The sequence below is a fragment of the Rattus norvegicus genome, chromosome 11 (genome assembly GCF_036323735.1).
Source record: "Rattus norvegicus strain BN/NHsdMcwi chromosome 11, GRCr8, whole genome shotgun sequence".
NCBI classification, from domain to species: Eukaryota; Metazoa; Chordata; class Mammalia; order Rodentia; family Muridae; genus Rattus; species Rattus norvegicus.
Window position 1 is genome coordinate 83,902,604 of NC_086029.1, and position 24,043 is coordinate 83,926,646.

A 24,043-nucleotide genomic window follows, 5' to 3' on the forward strand; every position below is an offset into this window, starting at 1 on the left:
GCATACATATCCTCTTCCGTTGTTGATGGAGCTTTCTTTCCTTTTCTTTTTAACTAGGTTCTCAACCCATTCTACATTTTCCAACTGTTCAGTGTTATCCTGTGGAGCATCGATGAGTACTATTACTATGCTCTAGCCATTGTGGTCATGTCCATAGTGTCCATTATAAGTTCACTGTATTCCATTAGAAAGGTAAGTCAAGTTTATTACACATCTCAGGAATATAGTTGCATTTTTAATAACTTGGCAAGGTTTGTAGAATGAATAGTACTTGGTATTAAGTACACTTACTGTTATTTGCACATACACACTTCCTTTTGCTTGTTTGTTGAGACAAGGTAGCTAGGGGGGCCTTTAACTAATCCTGCTTTCTGCTAGACCTTGGACATTTTTTTTTAAAGTATGTACTAGTGTTTTGTCTGCATTTAAGACAGTATACTGCTTGTGTGTGTGGAAGACTAGGCAGTGTTTGTAACCAAGGGCTTTTCTTTTCTTTTTTTTTTTTTTTTTTTTTTTTTTTCTTCTTTTTTTCGGAGCTGGGGACCAAACCCAGGGCCTTGCGCTTGCTAGGCAAGTGCTCTACCACTGAGCTAAATCCCCAACCCCACCAAGGGCTTTTCTACTTTGACCCTCTGTTTTGAGAATGTGTGTGGATGTGTTCACTTGTCAAGTCCAGTTGTGCCCAGAGGCCCCAACTTGATCCTGAGTTTTTCTTGGATTGTTCTCTACCTTATTCATTGTGTCTGTCCATTGTGGCAGGGTCTCAGTTGAACTCAGTGCTCATGCACTGAACTAATTGAGCTAGCCAGCTTGCTCTAGGAATCTCACTCTCGCCTCTTGAGTACTGGAATTACAGGCAAACTGCTTGGTGTTGATGTGAGTGATCAGATCTGAGCTTGAGTAGTAAGTAGTTATCTTAGGGTTTCTATTTTTACTGTGAAGAGAAACCATGGTCCCAGCAACGCTTACAAAGGAAAAGATTTAATTAGTGCTGGCTTACAATTCAGAAGTTTAGTTCATTGTCATGGCTATAAGCTTGGGAACATGCAGGCACACATGGTGCTAGAGGGGTAGCTGAGAGCTCTACGCATGGATCAGCAGGCAGCAGTAAGAGAGTGATGGTGTCTGACCTGAAAGTCTGAAAACCTCAAACCCACCCCAGTGACACACTTCCAACAAGGCTACACCTCTTAACATGCCTCTCCCTATTGGCCTGTGGGCCATTTTCATTCAAGCCACACGTAGTATATCAACCACTGAGTCAGTCACCTCTGCATCCTGTGACTTTTCACATTTATGTAGGCAGAGCAGTAAACAATGATCAAAGTAATTAAGGTTTTTTTAAAATTATGTTGAGGAATGGATTTGTATTTATTAGATTTTGATTTCTTTTTTCTTTCAGCAATATGTTATGTTACATGACATGGTGGCAACTCACAGTACTGTGAGAGTTTCAGTTTGTAGAGTAAATGAAGGTAAGAACTTCCAATGAGCACAGATCGTCCAATTAAATGCTCACATGTAAAGTAGACTGTGTGCACATGTGCATCTTGTTTTTTAAAATTGCATTTCTTTATCTCACTGTATGCATGCATATGTATGGAGATTAGAGGACAACCCATGGGAAATCACTACCACATGGGTCGTGGTTTATCGAGGAGTAAACTGAAGACATGACCTAGATCAAGAACAGGGCTGTAGAGCAGCAAAGTGTGGAAGTGAGAAAAAGAAGCCTTTCGAGAGGTCTGCACAGTGGATGGTGGAGTTGGTGTTGTTACATAGTGAAAGGGAAACACTCATTGTAGGAATGAGAAGGCTTGGAGTGTATAAACTGAGATGATGACGTAAAGGACAGACAGTATAGTAGCATGCTCTCTGGAGGATACTTCCATTTCTCCAGGATATACCAGTCAGCCTTCATGTATTCTCAGCGTTCTTCTCCCTACCCCATTGCCACTTCCTGCCTCCTCCCTCTTGCCTTCTTCTTCCTTCTTCCTTTCTTCCTACCTTCCTGGAGTAGATTGCTAAATTTTGCAACTCTGACTTCCTAAGTAGCTGGGGTTCTAGGTTTGAGCCATGCCCTCAGGCTCCATTTTGTTGACTGTATTCAATTGATTACTTCCTTCCCAGTGACTCCCTTCTCTCACTAGATTCTCCCACACTGGCTGCCACCTTACTTATTTTGGTAGGATTATTTGCTTATTTTGTTTTGGAGATTTTTGTGTGTGTTTTATTTCTGTATTCTAGTAGCACAGACTGGCCGAGTCTGTTATATAGCTAAGGATGACCTTGAACCTCTAATTCTGTTGTATAAACTGGTATTCCTGAAACCCAAGAGTTGTTGGTATTGTTTTTAGGCAAGAGGCACCTACACACACAGACACCTGAGAAGAGTCTTACCAGGCTGGCCTCAAATTCATGATTTTGCTTTTTCAGCCTTCCAAATGTTGGGATTTCAATGCCTGTTCTAAATTTTCAAGAAGACAATTAAGTAATATTATATACTTAATAAATTCAGCTTGCTGTACTTTAATTTCAAAGACTAAAATATACTGAGAAAGGATGAGAAATAATTGCGGTGAGGAAAGAATACCATTGGAAAGAAAATGGTAAATTTTATGTGTTTTAGTTTTGGTAGAATTGGAGAAATTATTTTGCTTGTTCATCAGAATTTCCTGTGTGGACTTAGGCTTGTATTTTAAGGTGGCTGACCGTCAAAATTGATTGACAGGAGTATGGGCTTGTGATGGGAACTTGATATCACCTGTGTTTAGTCCTCATCCTGTCAGAAGACAAGTTAGCTGACATATCGCAATGCTTGGTGCCTATGGAGGCCAGAGAGGGCGTCAGATCCCTTGGAACTGGAGTTACAGATAGTGGGTGTTGAACCAGGTCTTAACTGCTGAGCCATCTCTTTAGCCTTGATGCTTGGTTAGTGCATAGTTCTATTTGTTGAGACACTCCATGTGATGCAATTTTGGTACTAACCATACTACTGTAGTATCTTACTGAGAGCAAGAAACTTTTGGGTAGGTCATTTATTTATTTGCTGTGCTTTTATTACAAACTAAAGACAACTTCTAACTTTTTTTCATATTCAGAAATAGAAGAGATCTTTTCTACAGACCTTGTGCCGGGAGATGTCATGATCATTCCATTAAATGGGACAGTCATGCCTTGTGATGCAGTACTTATTAATGGTACTTGCATTGTAAATGAAAGCATGTTAACAGGTAAATGGAGTCAGCAATGCCATGCTCATTGTTTTTGATGGTATTAAAATTCAGTAGTTTAAACTTTTTCAAAATCATAATCATTTACTCATAAACGTGATCGGTAGTGATTTTCTATATGTAAGTAGACTACATTCTGGGCTGAAGATTATATTCCTTCTGGTACTGACCATATTCCTAGACCTGCTTCTTGTCGCTCCTTGGACATAGGGAAATGGTCTATAGTAAGAGAAGAGGAAAGAAGGCCTTTGTCTACAGAGATGATATGTATTTGCTTTTGAATAAATTATGTGAAAATGGGAATAAATCAAGATTTTTTAAATATTCTTTTAATTGGGAAGAAGTAGACTTTAAGCTAATTCAGTTGGAAATTCACAACCTAGAAGTGGATCTTTCTGACTTTTAAATTGTGTTCTCTTTTTTCATTATCATAATCTGACTGGAAATTATTTCCTGCATGGTATTTTGAGGCTTAAAGCACACAATGTCACACATGTCTTTTCTACATTCTTGTCTTTGAAGAAGTGTGAATACCCTAGAGAATTATCCTCATACTCATTTCTTTCTTCATTGCTCTAATTGCCTTACATTTCTGTGATATGTGTCTATATTGTATCTTTCTGTCTAGTGGTGACTAAAGATATCATGACATCACCAGATACTGAAAGTAATAATACTTTTAAATTCTGTTCTTAAGGATGTATGCTATGTCATTGGGATTATTTAAGGGTCAATAAAAACAATTTTTATATAATGGCAGGCATTTTTAAATTGTGAATCATTCTCTGGAAATTACTGTGGAAAGCAGCTTTATTTCTCAGTAAATCAAATGATGAACAAAAAGATGGTTTATTCACTGTGTTGTCCAGATGTAGAGCAGTTCTTATATACAATACTGTTAGGTAAACTTCACCATCTTTTCAGTATGTATTTGACATTGATTTCTAAGATAACCTTTAAAATTTGATTTTTCGTAATAGGAGAAAGTGTTCCAGTGACAAAGACTAATTTGCCAAATCCTTCAGTGGATGTGAAAGGAATGGGGGAGGAGCAATACAGCCCAGAGACTCATAAGCGGCACACTTTGTTCTGTGGGACGACTGTTATTCAGACCCGTTTCTACACTGGGGAACTTGTGAAAGCCATAGTAGTTAGAACAGGTAGATTAAGTCTCTTTTGAATTTGAAACCTACTGGATGTTTATAAAGGCATTCTGGTTGGTGAGGTAAATTCTTATAAAAAGATAAACAATTTTCTTTAATTTTTTTAAAGGATTTAGTACTTCCAAAGGACAGCTTGTTCGCTCTATACTGTATCCCAAGCCAACTGATTTTAAGCTCTACAGAGACGCCTACTTGTTTCTGCTATGTCTTGTGGTCGTGGCCGGAATTGGGTTTATCTACACAATCGTCAATAGCATCCTAAATGAGGTACAGAACTTTTGATAGGTTTGGACCTTAATTATTTGTCATATGTCTGAAGTTAATATTAATTCTGAAGAAAATATGACATTATTATTTATTACATTAGAAAGCAAAATATATTGGGTAGCCTAGGCAGGAAAATTGGAAGTTCTACGCCAAGCAAGATCTCAACAACAAAACATTTCCAATATAGCATATAATTTTTCAGAATGTCTGCTGCTTTCCTTTAGGTGATGTAAAGCACACACCAAAAGCCTTTTCTTACTTGTGGGATAAAGTAAAAATAATATATACAATAATAATTTAGCTAAGTTGTCCTGTTCCTAATTCTGCCTCTGGGGTGCTGGAATTACTAAAACCCTTTTTTAAAACACTTATTGAAGGTACTTTTAAGCCCTGGTGCTTATAGGATCAGACTGTATCAAATCAGTACTTCGGTTTGAAGGTCATGTGAAGAATCGAGGTGTTAAAATGAGACAAGTACTTTGGCCCTTAGCTCTCCTTTAGCTGTTAGTGTCTTAGTCCATTGGATAGCTCATTGAAACATCTTTGTTAAGAATTCCCACTCCCCTCCTACGTTGGGGTTTGAACCTAGGACCACAAACATTCTAGGGAAGAATTTATATGCCTGTTGTTATAGATGAGTGTATATATTTATCACAAAAAGTTTATTTTTCAATGAAATTAGTAAATTGAATATTGTGAGTTTGATGTTTATTTTTATGTTGATTGTAGAAAGAAGTTCAGGAAATAATTATTAAGTCTCTTGATATCATTACAATTACTGTGCCACCTGCTCTTCCTGCTGCAATGACTGCTGGGATTGTGTATGCTCAGAGAAGACTGAAAAAAGTTGGGATTTTCTGTATTAGTCCCCAGAGGATAAACATCTGTGGACAGCTGAACCTTGTGTGTTTTGACAAGGTTGGTTTGTTTCATAATTGTTACAGTGGTACTTTTAAGTATTTATGTTTGTGCTTTATGAATTAATTTGTCCTTATTTTTAATAGTTTTGTAGTTTTCCTATTTCTCACTTAGTTACATATTCAGATTTTGAAATTTTTTTTTCTCTATCCCTCTTCTCCCACTTGAAAAAGGTTTTCACTATATAGCACTGGCTGGATTCATTCATTCATTTATATAGACTAGACTGGCCTCAAACTGACAGAAATCTGCCTTCCTCTGTTCTCTAGAGTGCTGGGGTTAAAGTCACGGTGTACCACCATGCCTGGCCCTCTTTCTTAGCTTTTATTTATTGTTAATCTGTTGAGTGTTTTGCATACATCTTTGTCTATACAACATGTGTGTACAGTTCGCATAGGCTAAAAGAGGTGTCAGATTCTTGGAACTGGAATTACAGAGGGTTGTGAACCACCATGTAGGTGCTGGGAATTGAACCCAGGTCCTATCAGAGAATAGCCTTTTGTTACCCATCTCTTCAGCTTTTCTCCCCAACCTTTTCTCAGTGATCAGTCACTTGAGTGTTGCTTACTTACCCAGATCTGCAAATTAGTGTTTGTATTCAGTGTCTTAACAGCAGTTCAGGGAAACGGATGACTGTAGTTTCAGCATCTGGGAAAGTGAGACAGAATGATCGCTTGAATTTGCAAGTTCTAGGCTCTCTGGGTAATACGGGCTCTGCCTCAAAGGAAAGAGTCTGTTAGCAATAAAATTTAAGACAACTCAGTTGTCTGCTCTTGAGGAGGCGCTGAGTTTGATTCACATTACCCATATAGCACCTTCCAGCCTTCTATGACTACAGTTCCAAGGGATCTGGTGCCCTCTTATGGTCTCCACAGGCACCAGGCATGCACGGGGTAAACATTTATATATAAAGTCAAAACACCCATACACATAAAAATAAAGTTTCAAAAATTTTTAATGAATTAAATGTAGTAGCATTGACTAAGAGTTATATGGTCTCTGGCGTTTTTAGGCAATTCTGATTTAATAGAATAGACACGATATGTATTTACTATGATTTTATTTTACTATTCATAAGTATGCATGTGTGTATATATGTATATATTTAATGTTATGTTAATTTTATTGAATCCTCACAGTTTGTTGAAGAAAATCAGTCTTTTTAAACGTGGGTTTGACTAGTTAGTAGCTCTCTTTTGGCGTTTACACTTTTTTCTTGCTTCCTTGTCCCCTAGTCTGTCCTACCATTATCTCTCCTGCCAGTATATAGAGACTTCCCGTTGGTAGGTAGGTAGATTGACTGGCTCATTTTGTGTCTGCACATGAGTATAGTCGATAGGCAGGTGCCTGCTTGTACTTGAAGGAGTCCTAGTGCAAGTACCGTTGAATGCAGTTTCTCATTGTCTCATTGTCGATGTGTCCTGGAGGTCACTCCCCGCCAGTGTGTGTGTAGGTGTTATTGATTTGGGTCTTGGCGTTTTGTTTTAGTTTTGTGAGATATTGTCCTTACTTTGTGCATGTGTACTTTTTTTTAGACTGGAACTCTTACTGAAGATGGTTTAGATCTGTGGGGAATTCAGCGAGTAGAAAATACCCGGTAAATATCAGTTGGATTTTATAGATTATCAGTCTAGTTCATTTTTAACATTTTAGCATATTCAACATTTAAATATAATACGACTATACCTACCATTAAGAGTAAACAACTGGTATTTTTCTATGTATATTTCAGATGTCTATTTTAAGAATTATGGGGAGTATATGTGTGTGTATCTGTGCGCATGCACATGCATGTGCTTTTAGTCAGAGCACAACTTGTGGGAGTAGCTTTTTTCCACCATCATCTGGAGTTTGGACTCAAGCTTGGTCGTCAGGCATGATGCCTTTATCTGCAAAGCCTTTTCTTTTTTTTTTTTTTTTTTTTTTTAAAGATTTATTTATTCATTTATTATATATAAGTACACTGTAGCTGTCTTCAGACACACCAGAAGAGGGCATCGGGTCTCCTTACAGATGGTTGTGAGCCACCATGTGGTTGCTGGGAATTGAACTCAGGACCTCTGGAAGAGCAGTCGGGTGCTCTTAACCGCTGAGCCATCTCTCCAGCCCTGCAAAGCCTTTTCAATACTGATTTTTGTTTTGCTTAGCCAAAAGCACTGGTGGTTTCCATGCTACCAAATAAGCTTTACTAATGTTTTATACTTTGAGGATTTACTTTGAGGATATACTTTGAGGACTTTGGACCAGGAAGTACCAGACATTCAGATCCAGACTTTATTCTGTACAGCACAGTAATTCAACATATTTTTACATAGGAAACTAAATCTCTTGTATTTCTGCCCTTGCTCTGTTAACCTTGGTGGGTTGTTGTGTAACTTACAGAAAACTACGGGACTACTGTCCTTCAGTTCCCTGTCTAGAGTGGGAACAGTAACCATCCTGGGCTGGATATATACAGCTCAGGGTTAGATCAGCTGCCTCTCACATTTGTGTGTGGTGCACATGTGAGTGAGTTCAGTAGTCAGACTCTGCGGTAAACAAATTAAAGCAAACGAAATGAGTTTGTTTTTCACTGTTGTGCCTGCTACAATAGTAGGAACTACACATCTTGCTAAGTGGGTTATTTTTATTTAGTTGTTTAGGGACAGGGATATTTGTTCATGGTGTCTCTGAGGATCAGATTTAGGCATTGTAGCTAGCTAGCTAAATTCTTTACTGAGCTGTACCCAAGTCGACAGCCTACTCTTGTTTGAATTCACTGTAGAGTGGATTGATTGAACTCCTGATCTTCTACTTCTTCTGACCCTCTCTCACTGTACTTAGCTTATTTTAATTAAGACCTTAAGGTTATGTTAGGGGGTTGGGGATTTAGCTCAGTGGTAGAGCGCTTTGCTAGCAAGTGCAAGGCCCTGGGTTCAGTCCCCAGCTCTGGGAAAAAAAAAAAAAAAAAAAGGTTATGTTAGAATGTTGGCTTGAATCTAGAAATTTGTGGTCCTAATTCAGTGTATAATCTCTGTTTAGATTCCTTTTACCTGAAGACAATGTTTGCAATGAGATGTTGGTAAAATCTCAGTTTGTTGCTTGTATGGCTACTTGTCATTCACTTACAAAAATCGAAGGAGTTCTTTCTGGTGATCCACTTGATTTGAAAATGTTTGAAGCCATTGGGTGGGTAAGTTCAACCTTTTTTTTTTTTTTAATAATTAGAATAATTTATTTAGAATATTAGAATTTTCTTTTCTAATTTTTATGTGTGTTTGTGGTTTGCCTGCCTGTCCTTTGGAAGAGCCTCTCTGCTGAGCCATCTCTTCAGTCCTACGGTCAACTTTTTTGCTTTTCGTTTTTGATACAAGGTTCGTGTAGCCTAGGCACACAATAAACACAGCTGTGTAGCCAAACTGTCCTTCCTTTACCTCCTGAGTACTTGAATGTGCCCCCCTTGCACTCTGTTTTTGTGGTGCTAGGCTGTATCTTCACCAGTGGCTTCTCTTGGTTTCCCCCCCAACCCCCGCCGCAAGATTCTAGCTCTGTCACAGAGCCTGTACCTCAGCCTCTCTCCCTGGCCCCATTCATACCTTCAAAATAAGTACCCTTAAATGATTCAAGCACATTACTAGTTACATGAGATGCAGTTGTGGCTACCCTGAACTACATTCTGTGATGACCAGAGAAATAATCCCATCAGATTTCAGCTCAGTGATTCTGGTCTTGAGACAGGGCTTATCTGTGTAGGCCTGGCTCTCCTTGAACTTCCTCTGTAGTCTATGCTGGCCTCAAACTCAGAGATCCTCCTGCTTCTGCCTCCCTAATGTTGGGATCAAAGGCATGTTCCACAATTGTCAGCCACCAGAATTTTAATCACTGCTAATTCCTCAGCCCCAGCTGACCATTATCAGTTATTCTCATCTTTTGTTAATCACAGCTAGTTCTTAAGCACCAGATGACCAGAACCACAGATTCTTAATTAAAACTACTTAATAAGTGGTTGCTTCCCCTCTGAATCTTTACAAGTCAGACCTCCATGAGCCACACTGGTCTCAGCTCTGAGCACTCGGTGCCTTTTCTATCTCAAAGTTTCAAAGTCCTTCCACAATCTTTTCCAAAGCATGGTCAGGTTTGCCACAACAATACCCCTCAACCTGGTATTTCTGTTTTTGTTAAGGTTTCTATGGCTGTGGTAAAACACCATGACCAAAGACAGCCTAGGGAGGAAAGGGTTTATTCTAGCTTATAGTTCCACACAATACCCATCATTTGAAGAAGTTTGTGTAGGAACTCAAAGCTGGAACTTCCTGGAGGCTGGAAATGAAGCAAAGGCCATAACCCTGGCTGTCCTGGCACTCATTAGAACTCAGAAGCACCGCCTGCCTCTGCTTCCTGAGCTATGGGGTTAGGGCGAGGGCCACTGCTCCTGGCTTCATCCTGTTTGCTTCACCTGCCCAGGGATGGCATCATCTGTAGGAGCTAAGTCTACCCACATCAACCATTAACCATAAATCATCAGTCATAAGTGTTCCCATCAGACTTGGGGCATTTTCTTGGTTGACTTTTCCTCTTCTTAAACCTGACTTAAAACTGATTGTAGGACAGTAAGATACATCTCAATTTTTGAGATGATCAGCTGTGGGAAACTGTTGTGGGATGATCAGCTGTGGGAAACTGTTGTGGAGTTGTTTAGATTTAAGTGTTTGAAAGTGTTTTCACTGATCCCTCCAGTTAGTGAATTAGGCTAATTTAGTTTACTTAGTACAGGTTTTGCTTCAGCCTGGTTTTGGTTTGGTGTGTTCATGCCAGGCACATTCTGCCATTGCCCTAGCCATAACCCTGGCTGTTTGCAGTTTTGTTTTGTTTTTTTTCTTCACTCTTACCACTTTACATTTTTGTTTTATGTGTGGGAGGGAGAGGGAGAGGGAGAGAGAAAACACTGAGAATTCATGAACTTGTCTTGGACTGCACATGGACAGTTTTTGGGAGTTGGTTCTCTTCTACCACTATAGGAATCTCAAGATCACAATCAAATAATTTTGGCATAGCAAGCATCTTTCCTAGGAAAATAAATTGAGCCAGAGAGGTGGCTCTGTGCTTAAGAGCACGAGCCTGCAGAGGACCAGTGCTCAGTTCCCAGCAGGATGTGGGAGCTTAACTCCATAGCTCCAGTCCCAGGGAGTCCACACCTCTCCTGGCCTCTGTTGTTATCAGGTACACAAGTAGTGTACAATATACCCATTTGTTGACAGAAAAGAAATCAGTGTGCTATTACAGACTAAAAGTACTTACAAGTAACAGCCATGTGTGTCACTCTCCTTCTGATGACAGCCAGGCTATTCACATACGTATGCTCTTTATTCTCTCTCCAACTTCTTTCTCTCTTGGTCCAGAAGTTGCCAGGTATTTAGTAGCTATTTCTGTTTTATTTATGTTAATAATTTAGTGTTGGCATGTCCTTTGATAACAATTTTTTTTAATGGTTCACTAAAAATGAAACAAGTCTGGAATTTTGTGACCTGGAATTTTTGTCTTTAGGTTCTGGAAGAAGCAACTGAGGAAGAAACAGCGCTTCACAACCGGATCATGCCTACTGTGGTTCGTCCTTCCAAGCAGCTGCTGCCTGAGTCTACAACTGCAGGAGACCAAGAAATGGTACAGTGTAGTGGCTGCTTGCTTTTATTTAGTTTAGAAATGTCTACAGAAGAAGCCATGCCGGTATTTACTGAGTTTATCAGGAAGGTTACCCTGCGGTGCTAAGGCATTCTCTGTGAGCTGTTGAGATTTCACTCTCAGTGCTCTTCTGTTCCCTTCCTGTTTATAAATGGGATAGTCTTTCTAGTGTGCATTCTGTGCTCCTAGAATTTACAGAAAGGTACTCTTACTAGTTTTACTTTTAAATAAAATTTAGCATTCCCCTCATTTATTTTAGCTTTTAATGTGTCAATATTTTTATTTCCAGACTATTTGAAATGTTGAATATTGTTTCCCACCTCCTCCCACCTTTCCACTAGGCATTGAACCCTTTGCCTTATGCATTCTGGCCTGGTGGTCACCACATGGTTTTGGGAGCCACTGTAGTAACATAAGTATTTAAAGTCACTTGTCATTTTCTAAGTGAGGTTTATAGATGTCTAGTTTTTCTAGCTAATGTGTATTAATCTGTACTTTCTTCTCTTGTCTTTAGGAGCTGTTCGAACTTCCAGTAAGTGAAGAATGCTTTCTTTTTAGATAAGTACATTTGCTTTTACCCTTAAAGAATAATAAATCTTTTGTATGCACTTTTGAAATTAAATAGGCTATTTATGAGATAGGAATTGTTCGACAGTTTCCATTTTCTTCGGCTTTGCAACGGATGAGTGTGGTTGCAAGGACACTAGGCGATAAGAGAATGGATGCCTACATGAAAGGAGCCCCCGAGGTGATTGCCAGTCTCTGTAAACCTGAAACAGGTAAGGAGGCTCTGGATACAATTCTGATGTCAACAAGAACTTACAGTGGCAAGCAATTCTAAAATTTCCTTGTATTTTTAAAAGTTCCAGTTGACTTTGAGAAAGTATTAGAAGATTATACCAAACAAGGCTTCCGTGTAATTGCTCTTGCACACAGAAAATTGGAGTCAAAGCTGACCTGGCATAAAGTACAGCATGTTAGCAGGTAGGACTGAGTGGCTTCCTCGTAGTTTTCAATAATCTATTACCTGCATTCCTGCGAAAGACCGAATGTGTGAAATGTCTGCGTTGGAGCTTTGTTTTATCTAAAACTACTACGACTTTTCATTCAGTCTGTATTTTTGGGTTTTTTGTTTGTTTGTTTGTTTGTTTTTGTCAGTTTCTCTGTGTATTCCTGGCTCTCTTTGAAGTCACCATGTAGACTTTTGCTGGCCTGGAACTCCTGGTGCTGGGATTAAATTGTGCACCACCACACCCCACTCTATGTTGATTTTGTTGGCTATATTTATCTTCCTGAAATAATTATTTTCTTTAGAAGTGTAGACATACTTATAACTGTTACTTTGATTTTTAAATTTGGTTTATGTCTGCTTGTGGTTTTGTGTATGTCCATGCAGTGCCCAGGGATGCAGAAGTAAGTGAGTGACGCCCTTGATCTAGAGCCATAGGTGGTTGTGGCTGCCTGATGTAGGTGCTGTGAACTGAATTTGAGACCCCTTTCAAGATTGGTACTTTGTGTCCCTCACTACTATAGCCTGTTACCAAATTTTTACAGTGTGCCAGGCTTATTCTAGAAATAGGCAACAATTTTGTTATTTTCTCTAAAAGCCACCACCCAATGGGAACCAAATCTTGAGCCACGATACCTGCTGTGTATTCTTTTCTGCCCTTTGTCAAATGACATTAATAACATCTATTCCTGTATAAATACGGTTTGATATTTGGCTTAGTTTCTTTGCTGTGATAGTCTTCTAGACAAAAGAAACTTAAGGGAAAGGGAAACTTAAGTAAGTTACTTATTGTAACTTACTGTTCAAGGTACAGTCATTATGACGGAGCAGCCAAAGTATAGGAGCATCGCGTACCGTTACAGCTGGGGACAGAAGCGTGGACGTGCACCGCTGTTCTTTTTTCATTTCTGTAGTGCAGGATGCCAGGCAGAGAATGGGCCACCTTTAAGGAGTGGGGCTTTCCGTCTCAACATAAACAACAAGATAATCCTCCACAGGCATCCTCCTGCCTCCCAGCTAATCCTAGATTTTTTTGTCAGATTGGCAGTTGCTACCAAACACCCCACCCTTCTGATGTCTGTTGCTATAAGTGACAATGAACTTACCCTTTTGTTAATATTTCATGTTTTGTTTAGTATTTTGTAAGCAAACAGGAATATTGTTTGTCTTGCTACTTCTGCCTGTTTTAGAGTAGTGATCTGAACATAAACATGAAAACCTAGAATAAGGGGGCTGGAGATATGGCTCAGAAGTTAAGAGCCCTGGCTGCCCTCAGTACTGGGTGGATCTGACTTCTGTGGGCACAACAGGCATACATGCAGATAAGACACACACATGCAAAAACAAAAACCTAGTAAATTGTTACACATATCAGGTTGAAAATCACGGGTATGTTTTAATTCCCACAGAAGACACAGTAGTCCTTTCTTTACAATGTCACCCTTGTTGTTGAGCCCATTAAAGACTAATTGTTCATTTACCTACAGCTCTTCATGCACTGGAATAGACTATGTTGACATCATCATCCTATCTCTCCTTGTTCTTCCTCTTCCTTTAACCAAAACTGTCTCTTGTGTTTTTGCCTAATAGGAACACTATTGTTTGTTTTTTGTTTGTTTTTCAAATAACCATTTCTCTTACTGAAACCTTTGCATTTTAGAATTGTACAATTCTTTAGAATACACCATGTCCATGACATTTGGCATTTCGCGTTTGTAAGATCTTGACTTAGGAAATCTGCTGACCCACTGGTTCAGTGCTGCTAAACTGGTAGTTCCAATTGTTACAGCTGAGCTCCGTCCTTTCCCCGTTCCTTTCCCTGTAATATTACTATTTTTTATGAATCAAATACTCAGCCACCCTTACTGTTGAGTTTGTGTTGTATGTGTGCTTGGGACTCTTGTGTTTGTATGTCAGAGTTCAATGGTAGGCATTTCCCTCTATCACTCTCTCTCAGTGCTAGCTGGCTAGCTTCCTGAGCACGTGTGTACTGCCAAGCCTCACTTTTTTACACATGTGTGCTGAGAACCCAAATCAGATCTTCATGCTTCCGTTGCTAACACTTTCCTAGCTGAGCTGTACCCATCTTTGTTGTTGGTTACTTGATTTCACATTTGTAACTGGGCTTTCTGACCTTTGTCTTTTAAGGCTTTGACAGTTTGTGACTTTCTAGGAATGTGGCTGTCATTGAACCAACCTTGTCACCTTGGTAGTGCTGAAGTATGTTTTTGCAAACATTTATTAGATCTGTCGTTACAGAAATGTCTTTATGTTTGACCTGGGGACTTTATATATTGCTGGCACATAGCAACTTCTCAGTTATTTGAAAGAGTAACGTTCTTGGTTATCACTTCTAAAAACAATACCTATGTACCGAGTGGGTCTCCTTGTGCTGCTAATGGTTATTTTACCATATTGCCAAGATAAGGAGCTGTATTTTGTAGACATCTTATGGAATTGATTGGGATTAAAGCGAGGTGTGCCCCTCCCCATAATTCAAATCGGGTGTATTTGATGAGGTATATTCTATAAATTGTGTATATTTCTTGACATAGATTTGTTCTTTTATTATTTTGGGTAAACTATAAGTATGCCTTAGTTACAGAACTGATTAATGTTTATAAAGATAGACAATTTTGGGCTGGAGAGATGGCTCCCATCTTTTACTTTGTTTTACTGTATAACAAAGATAGGTTTAGGTCTTTTAGACTTATCTGTCAATCTTTTGTCTAAACAGAGATGCCATTGAAAACAACATGGATTTTATGGGACTGATTATAATGCAGAACAAATTGAAGCAGGAAACCCCTGCAGTACTTGAAGATTTGCATAAAGCCAACATTCGAACTGTCATGGTCACAGGTGAGCATAACTATAGAGAGAGCTCCAGTTATGTGATATTGAGGGCCGGTCAGTTAGAAAGGCACATTATTTAGTGATTCACTCTACCATGGATTGTACTATTTCATCTCTAAATATTTCCCCAAGATAATAGGTAGCTATAATCCTGCTTTGACTTCTAACAAAAATCCGTTCATGGAAATAATAGTAGCGAGGAAGAAACTAAAACTTTAGTGATGTCCTTTTTGTTGTGCTTCCTTACCACGTGGGTGCCTTGCCTCGTGGGAGTTATCTATGGATGCCTTCTCCTGTGGAGTGAATGTGTGCCTTTTTCATTGTTTACAATTTTTAGTATTGAAGTAGATATAGAAAATGGTTATCAGGTGTTTGTTAGAATCAGATGAATATTTTCTATTACATTTTATTTCTGTACTATGTATGTATTTATGTGTGGAAGTCCGTTCTCTCCTCCCGTTCCAGTGCCGAGACACTTCCCTCTGAGCTCTGCTGTGGACCCTCCTCATCCTCCTCCTGTTGTGCCTACCCTAGCACTCTAGTAGAAGCCTGGTGCCTGTGTGCTTGTTCCACATGTCCAGTTTCCCTTTCTGTGTTTCAAATACTTCAACTAGGAGACAACATGTTGACGGCTGTGTCTGTGGCCAGAGACTGCGGGATGATTCTACCTCAGGACAAAGTTATCATTGCTGAAGCACTACCTCCAAAGGATGGGAAAGTGGCCAAGATCAATTGGCATTACACAGACTCCCTGACACAGTGTAGTGAATCGTCAGCCATTGACTCAGAGGTATTGTTTATATTGTCAGATTTTAAGTCTGCTCATTTGAATTTAGTCTGAAAAAAAAAAAAAACCAACCAAAAACAAAGTAGGCACTTGAAAACCCAATATTAACAAAAACTAAATGAAAATAGAAGCCAGAATTCCAGAGATTCTGATTCATTATCATAAGAATCTGGATGTTTAAATTTTGATACTGATTTTCCTTTACTTTGAATAAGCGCTAGGTTTTTACTGACATATCATCTATATCGTGTAACAATCAGTCTTGGCATAAAACATGTTGAATATATAGAACTGTATTTTATTGGTATGGGTGCTTGAATATTGTCGAATGTCTTTTATATAGGCTATTCCAATCAAACTTGCCCATGATAGCTTAGAGGATCTTCAGGTGACTCGCTACCATTTTGCGATGAATGGAAAGTCATTTTCAGTGATACTGGAACATTTTCAAGATCTCGTTCCTAAGGTAAGTAATGTGAATTTAGAGATGAGATCATGAGCTCATGTGAACATTTTTTTTTTTTTTAAATAATGTTTGTTTTCTAGTTGATGTTGCATGGCACTGTGTTTGCCCGGATGGCACCCGATCAGAAGACACAGTTGGTGGAAGCATTGCAGAACGTAGAGTGAGTCTTGATGGGCTTTATGGTTCTGTTCTTATGAATTATAGTTTCATTTTCAAACTTCTTATGGAAAAGTCCAGCATCCTTAATCCAAACACCAGAAATATGAAATGCTTTAAAATCTGAAACTTTTTGAGTGTCACAGTAGAATTTAAGGCAAATATTTTAAAATAAAAAATTTCAAAAATCTAAAACACGTATTTCAAGTGAAAAATATGTGCACATGCATGTTTGTGTGTAAAGAATTGTTATCTACCTCAAGTGGGTAAGAACTTTATGTATGTTTTAAAATAAGTTCACCTACATGTTTATCTGGCTAAATAAAGTAAAATATCCACAATTCTTAAGGTTATACCCACACGGAGATCATTAATTGGTGCTCTTTTTAATTGAAACATATGTACATGTATGTTCTTTGTTACAAACAAACCTGCTTAGTCCCTGTTCCCTCTGGTCCTCCTCGTTCTCTCTGGCTCTCCCCTAGCTCTCCTAGTCCCCTGCCCCACAGTCTCATTTGTTCTTTCTTCCTTTTTCAACCTGATTTCAACTGATTGGTCCACTTAAGTCCTTCTCTGTGTGTATAATGAAGAAGTGGCTTTATGATTTGAACTCTGGGCAGGGTCTTAGCCTGCAACTCATGTTCCTCTCGAGTGCTGGGTTTACAGGTTCATCACACAAATGCATTTGAGTCATTCATGGCTCTGGAATTTCAGTAACTAGCAATGTTTGAAGTTTCTAGGGGAGAAATTTTTACTCATAACAACAACAACAAAAAAATGTGTTCAAGATCTTACCTTGCCCACTGAAATCATTTGTCTACGTGCAGTCAGTTGAACAGTAATGTCTGATCACCTGGTGTGCGAACACTTGTTTCATGTATAGGCTAGCTCTCTGACTGTGCTGGAGGAGAATCAACTACTTTATATGTGACTTGTAAGAAATTAAAATCTTAAACTCATTTTTCTTTTCTTAGCTACTTTGTTGGGATGTGCGGTGATGGTGCAAATGATTGTGGTGTAAGTACTGTTTTTCTCTGTGTGTGTGATTTATTTTGTAGTTCTTTAGCCTAAGTCATCAACAAAATTAATCAGATTTTTTTTTTTAAACTGTTAGGCTCTGAAGAGGGCACATGGTGGCATTTCCTTATCTGAGTTTGAAGCTTCTGTGGCGTCTCCTTTTACTTCTAAAACACCCAGTATCTCTTGTGTGCCAAACCTTATCAGGTAACAAAGATCTGAATTTTTTAATATTTGTGTTTTTTGTAGAGACCTTTTAAAAAATGTTTTGCCTGTATGAAAGTATGTATACTATGTGTGTGCTGCGTGCCCAAGGAAGCTGTAAAAGTGTTTCTGAACCCCTGGAACTAGAGTTATGGACAGTTTGAAGTTGCCATGTGGGTGCTGTGAATTGAACCCCAGATGTTCAGTGCTGTTACCTGCTAAACTAGCTCTCTAGCCCCAGAAAAAATAACACTCCCATTGTTTCCCCTACCTCCACTGTGACACAAGCTGGCAAGAAATTTACTCTGTAGCTTGGATAACCTTGAACGTGCAATCCCCCTGTCTGTCCCCCGCCTCCCCGTGGCTATGAGTACAAAGATCTCTTCCTGGCTCAGAGTTTACTGTTTTGTTCTGTCTTGCTCTAGCATAGTAGAATGAGTTACTGTGGAGAGCAGTAGCACTTGTTTAATGTTTAGCAGTGGCTGGACCTATGTGACCCACTAGCAACAGATTGACATTCTTCCAGTTGTATTGATATATACATTTTTTGGTAGCTGAGAGCTTCGTTGTAGACGTGAATGTCTGTCAAGATGGAGTTGTGTTCAGATGGACAAGCTAAGGTGCTGTTAATCACATTAAACATTTCTATTCACAGGGAAGGCCGAGCTGCTTTAATGACATCCTTCTGTGTGTTTAAATTTATGGCGTTATACAGCATCATACAATATTTCAGTGTTACTCTCCTGTATTCTGTGAGTACCCACACCACACAGACGTAGGTACTTAGTGGTAAAGCATGAAAAAGGTAGTGAGCATGTGTCTTTGATTTTGAGTACATGACCTAAAGGAAATGTATGCAGCGTTTGTAAAATTACCTAGAGATATTAAAATGTGGGATACATGTTCCTTAAAGCCTGCACTCATGGCTACAGCTTTGTGTGGAAAAACTGCTGGGTTTTGTTTGGTTGGTTTGGTTTGGTTTTCTTGTTGGGCACGGGGAGCTGTTCTTTGTTTATAGTACATATTGGCTTTGCTTGCTTTGGACAGGATTTCAAGTTTGTAGACCAGCCTCAAAATCATTATGTGGTTGAGGCCCTAGCATGGATAGAAACATATGCCATCTGTGTTACAGTTACAGGTGTAGTTAACTTTGCTACAGAAAAAAGACAGAGACATTTCAGTTGTAAAACAATACATTGGAAAAGAATGTAGGCAGTATTTTCAATAGGTTATCCTCTAACTTGATTGCCCTGTAATTTCCTAATTGACACTGTAACATTCTTTGTGAGCATTTTATTACTTAGAAAAGTATCAGAAGGAAAGATTTAAAATATGAGGAAACACTGACACTTGAGAATAATGAGTATTAGAATGTTAAATGTTTTCAGTAAAAACTTGTTGCCAAAATTAAAAATACTTTTGACAAATTTAAAGTCAAACCTTTTATATTAAGATTTGACTTTGAAGTTCTGTTGATACTGATTCTGTTGCTGTGACGAAACACTGTGACCAAAAAGCAAGTTAGGGAGGAAGGGTTTATCTGGCTTAAACTTTCAGATCATAGTCCATCCCTGGAGGAAGTCAGGTTAGGAACTCAAGCAAGGCTGAAGTGATGGCAGAGGCCATGGAGTAATGAGTGCTTCTTATAGAATCCAAGCCCACCACCCAGGTGTGACAGACACCATCTGCAAGAGACTGGGCCTTTTCCTTGCCGATTAGTAATTGAGAAAATGCTGTACAGTTGGATGTCACATAGGCATTTCCTCGACTGAGGCTCCTTCCTCTCTGATTCTAGCTTGTGTCAACTTGACACACAAAACCAGCAAATACATACCATTTTGAAGGTGTCATTCTTGGGGAAAAACAAGACTGTAACGGTGCTATGAAAACCATCTTAAACTTTACCGATTACTTTTGTAGATCTTGAGTAACCTGGGAGACTTTCAGTTTCTCTTCATTGATCTGGCAATCATTTTGGTAGTAGTATTTACAAGTGAGTATTTTGCTTTTTTTTTTTTTTCTTTATTTCAAAGTACACAAACATTTGAATATGTTTTAAATTTTGGTAAATTTGCATCAACCATTTTATACATAAGCTTATATTGGTCCAGTTTTCCTGTATATGTTTTATTACTGGTTTATATTTTGCCCTATATGTTTTCTAGAGTGACTCACACATTTTATCTAATGTCTGTCTGTCTCTTTACCTCTCTCCCCTCTTACTTTTGGAGTAGATTTATTTACATCAAAAGAGCCATAAAAGGGTTGGGGATAGCTCAGTGGTAGAGCGCGCACGGCCTGGGTTCGGTCCCCAGCTCGGGGGGGAGGGGGGGCATAAAACATTTAACTGCTTACCTTACCCTTCTTGCTTGAGTAATAAATCAGGAGAGTATCCAATTTCAACCATTATGTTTCTGATCCCTGCTGCATTATCTTACTCTTAACTAATGATGTTATTTTTCTTTTTCATGAAAATAGATTCCCTTACTCCATAGCCCTCCCGGCGTAAGGGAATCTATTTTCAATAGATCACTGATCCTGATCACTTCCTTTCCTGTTCCCACAGTCCCTAGTCCAGCCTTAGACTCTTCTTCCTTCCCAGGGAGACCCGTGCTTTCCCCTCAGCCGCCTTCTTTACCTAACCTCTCTGAGACTGGATTATTAGTTACTTAACAACTGTTACCTACTTATAAATGAACCTTATTTGTCTTTCTGGGTCTATGTTTTATCACCCAGGATGATTTCTTTCTAGTTCTATCCATTTGCCTGAAAATTTCATGTCATTTTTTTAAAACCACTAATATACCATTGTGCAAAGGTGCCACATTTTCTTTTAACTACTCAGTTGAGGGACATCTAGATTGTTCCCAGTTTCTGACTGTTGTGGATAAAGCTACAGTGAACATAATTGAGGAAGTGTCGTTGTGGTAGGATGGAGCATCCTTTGGTATATCAAAATGCCAACTTTTTTTTTTTTTAAAGATTTATTTATTTATTATATATAAGTACACTGTAGCTGTCTTCACACACCAGAAGAGGGCATCGGATCTCATTACAGATGGTTGTGAGCCACCATGTGGTTGCTGGGAATTGAACTCATGAACTCTGGAAGAGCAGTCGGGTGCTCTTAACCGCTGAGCCATCTCACCAGCCCAACTTTTTTTTTTTTTTTTTTTTTTTTTTAAAAACAGGGTTTCTCTATAACCCTGGCAGTCTTGTAACTCACTCTGTAAATCAGGCTGGCCTTGAACTCAGAGATCTGCCTGCCTCTGCCTCTTAAGTGCTACCACCACCCTGCTTGGCAAACAATTCTTTGCAGATCTTGAAAGGACAATTTTGTCCTTTATGTGGGAAAACAGAAGACCCAGGATAGCCAAAACAATTCTGAACAATGAAGGAACTGCTGAAGGTCTCACTATTCACCATCCCTGATGTCAAGTTATCCTACAGAGGTGTATTAATAAAAGGTGTATTAATAAAAGGTGTATTAATTAATGCAAGGCATGGGTGTGAAACAGACATGTTGGCCAGGCGATGATGCTGCATGCCTTCAGACTCAGGCTATGAATTTCTTAAGGGATAATACAGTGCTAATGCTGTGCCCTTGTATATCCATCATGTATGCATACACAAGATGTTAGTTTTTACTAGTGTTGGTATTAATACCATGATAAGTAATAGGCATGTGGCTTGTTAAATTAACAGGGACTCACAAATCTCTCTGCACTAGAAATAAATATCTGGGAAATAAGTAACTTGAAGTATACTTGAAGGAACTTGCTAGTTGAAATGAGGACTAAGATTTGAGCAGGAAGAGATCCAGGCCTTCTTAGTTATACTTTAGGAAGGTAATTCTATGTGGAGAGCTGTCCTGTGCATTGTAAGGCACACAGCTGATCCATTGTTACTGCATGTCTTCAATATTGTCAAATTCCAACTACTTGAAATAGCCCTTGCCAGATCTTTCCTAGGGGTGCTAAAATTACCTCCGATGAGAATTACTGAATTAAAAAATGGCTTAGTAGATGATAAAGACTAGTTAATGAGTAAGCAAAATTTTGATAGTGTCATTGTAACATTTGAGGTTATTATCAAAAGATAATAGAAATTTATAGTGGAAAACAGTAGATCCCATGTGTTATCAGTTGGACTAATTTTCCTTTATGTTACTGTTGTATTCATATAGATTCAGACATTGCTAGTATATCATATAGGTAGGGTTTTTTCTTTTGTTTTTATGTTATTCTGTTATGATATAACATTACATGGTTTTGCTTGTATATCTCAGAAGAGCCTTGCACTTGTGATCCTCCTGCCTGAGCCTCCCTAGAGTGCTGGGATTACAAGTGTGCACCTCTACCACACATTGGCTCTTGGTTTATATTTTTACTGGTACTGGGATTTTCCATGAGTTTCCATGGAAAGGTAAAAGTTTCTAAAGGCATTTTTGAAATTAAAATAAATCATTTACTTTTGTGGATTATTTAAATGTGTATGACATCCGGTGTCAGTATTTAGAAACTTTTAAATACTTAAAAGACAAAACCAGAATTTTAAAAGTCTCATTTCCAAGTTTATTTAAGTATGTCTTTCTTGGTGAGAAATGTAGACACATGTTTTTTTCTTTGTTGTCCTTTTACAGTGAGTTTAAACCCTGCCTGGAAAGAGCTTGTGGCACAGAGACCACCTTCAGGCCTTATATCCGGGGCGCTCCTCTTCTCTGTCTTGTCTCAGATTGTGATCTCCGTTGGATTTCAGTCGCTGGGCTTCTTCTGGGTCAAGCAGTATAAAGAGTGTGATCCGTATTCAGAGTGAGTTGGTCAATCCATCGTAAAAACTGTATGAGGTGACTAGAAAAGATGAGCCTGAAACTGTGTATAGAAATTACATGCAGCTTTTTAAAACACCTTAATAATTTTGACTTTTCGTCATGTTAACTTTTGTCTTTAGGGAATAGTTGTTGAATAATTTTCTGTTCATCAGTACCACAGCCAAGTTATAAAGAAAAGGGATCCATCTACTCATGGGGGCAGAGCTCAATCACCCTTTAAAGTTCTCACCCAGTCTCTTAGCATCTCAGTGGCATTAAATTTGAGCATAAACGTTAGAGGGGACCATATAGGATCATAGCAGAAAGTGTCTAGGCAAAGTGCAACTTATTACCTAGATGGAACATGAATTTGCTTCTGAGACCTGCTTACCTGTAAAATGAGAAAAATTAGCCATCAGGGTCCAGGAGGCATAATATAGTGCTTCCAGGTTTTCTATTTCCAGGTTGAAGAAACACTTTTATTTAATTTTAAATATTATTTAAAAACATCCTGAAAAGAATATTAGGTATTTATGAAGTGTTCTACTATTCACAAACTCTGAATTATTTAGTGTGGATAATTTTGTCAACTCTTCAGTTGTGAATATTTTAATTTGATTGATTGAGATCATTAACATTTTTAGGAAATGAAAGCAAAACAAAAAAAACACCAACCCATTGTTTGCTTAAATGTATGTAGGCATTGCCCATGAAAGGGAATGGACAAAATGGTCTTGAATCTTTTCAGAGTCCATTTATAGAGAGTTAACATTTATCTGTTTTTTGCAGTGACATTCCTAACTGCGCATGCCTGACAGTACTGCACACTCAGAAAATGAGGGCAAACCCTGGGTAGAAAGCATTGAAGGTTAGCTTGTAACTCCAGAGAAGTCTGAGCCCTAGGTAAAACAGTACAGCCACACATATTAAATAGGATGGTGTATCCCCAGTTATCATGGGGTAGTGCTAAAGACAGACTTGTGGTCTGCTTACATTCACTGCTAAAATCCCAAATATGTTTAAAAATTATTTGATTATAATTTTAACTGATAATAATATGTAGCTAAAGGGTGAAGAAAAGCCTGCACGCCCTCTGTGTTGCTATTGTCTTACCTTTTCCTTGTCTCGTAGTGATTTAAGGCATCTAAAATAACATTGGCCCCTTGGGAAGACACTGCTGTGTCCTTAATGGGGTCTTTGTGTGTTCCAGGGTTTGCAATACAACAAGAAGCGCATGTTGGAACTCGTCACACTTATACAACGGGACTGAACTTGATTCCTGTAAAATACAAAATTATGAGAATACCACAGTGTTTTTTATCTCCAGTTTTCAGTACCTCACAGTGGCAGTTGCCTTTTCAAAAGGAAAACCATTCAGGCAGCCTTGCTACAAGAATTGTAAGTGTGACATCATGATTTCTACCTTTCTCTTCCTTTACAACATTACGGAGAAGAAACCTGGTCTTGGCAACATGCCAGCAATCCTACTTAGCTGCATA

General features: G+C 38.7%; 1 protein-coding gene across 8 annotated transcripts in view; it reads left to right on the forward strand.

Moving 5' to 3' along the window:
• The window catches only part of Atp13a3 (ATPase 13A3), an 86,175-nt gene that overhangs the window by 41,879 nt on the left and 20,253 nt on the right, over positions 1 to 24,043 (forward strand). For 6 of the 8 annotated variants that reach the window (XM_063270760.1, XM_039088616.2, XM_039088615.2 and 3 more), the window contains 22 exons: positions 58 to 192; positions 1,403 to 1,475; positions 3,102 to 3,233; positions 4,214 to 4,393; positions 4,506 to 4,663; positions 5,393 to 5,581; positions 7,117 to 7,178; positions 8,603 to 8,753; positions 11,105 to 11,221; positions 11,754 to 11,771; positions 11,865 to 12,018; positions 12,103 to 12,223; positions 14,986 to 15,110; positions 15,719 to 15,894; positions 16,235 to 16,357; positions 16,438 to 16,517; positions 17,488 to 17,530; positions 17,628 to 17,737; positions 18,390 to 18,486; positions 19,655 to 19,727; positions 22,377 to 22,545; positions 23,755 to 23,942. In XM_063270760.1, the coding sequence (XP_063126830.1) occupies positions 58 to 192; positions 1,403 to 1,475; positions 3,102 to 3,233; positions 4,214 to 4,393; positions 4,506 to 4,663; positions 5,393 to 5,581; positions 7,117 to 7,178; positions 8,603 to 8,753; positions 11,105 to 11,221; positions 11,754 to 11,771; positions 11,865 to 12,018; positions 12,103 to 12,223; positions 14,986 to 15,110; positions 15,719 to 15,894; positions 16,235 to 16,357; positions 16,438 to 16,517; positions 17,488 to 17,530; positions 17,628 to 17,737; positions 18,390 to 18,486; positions 19,655 to 19,727; positions 22,377 to 22,545; positions 23,755 to 23,942 (2,674 nt within the window). Of the gene's footprint in view, positions 1 to 57; positions 193 to 1,402; positions 1,476 to 1,496; positions 2,610 to 3,101; positions 3,234 to 4,213; positions 4,394 to 4,505; positions 4,664 to 5,392; positions 5,582 to 7,116; positions 7,179 to 8,602; positions 8,754 to 11,104; positions 11,222 to 11,753; positions 11,772 to 11,864; positions 12,019 to 12,102; positions 12,224 to 14,985; positions 15,111 to 15,718; positions 15,895 to 16,234; positions 16,358 to 16,437; positions 16,518 to 17,487; positions 17,531 to 17,627; positions 17,738 to 18,389; positions 18,487 to 19,654; positions 19,728 to 22,376; positions 22,546 to 23,754; positions 23,943 to 24,043 lie in introns of those variants that run through there. The other 2 variants (XM_063270761.1, XM_039088619.2) reach the window with 2 other exon arrangements.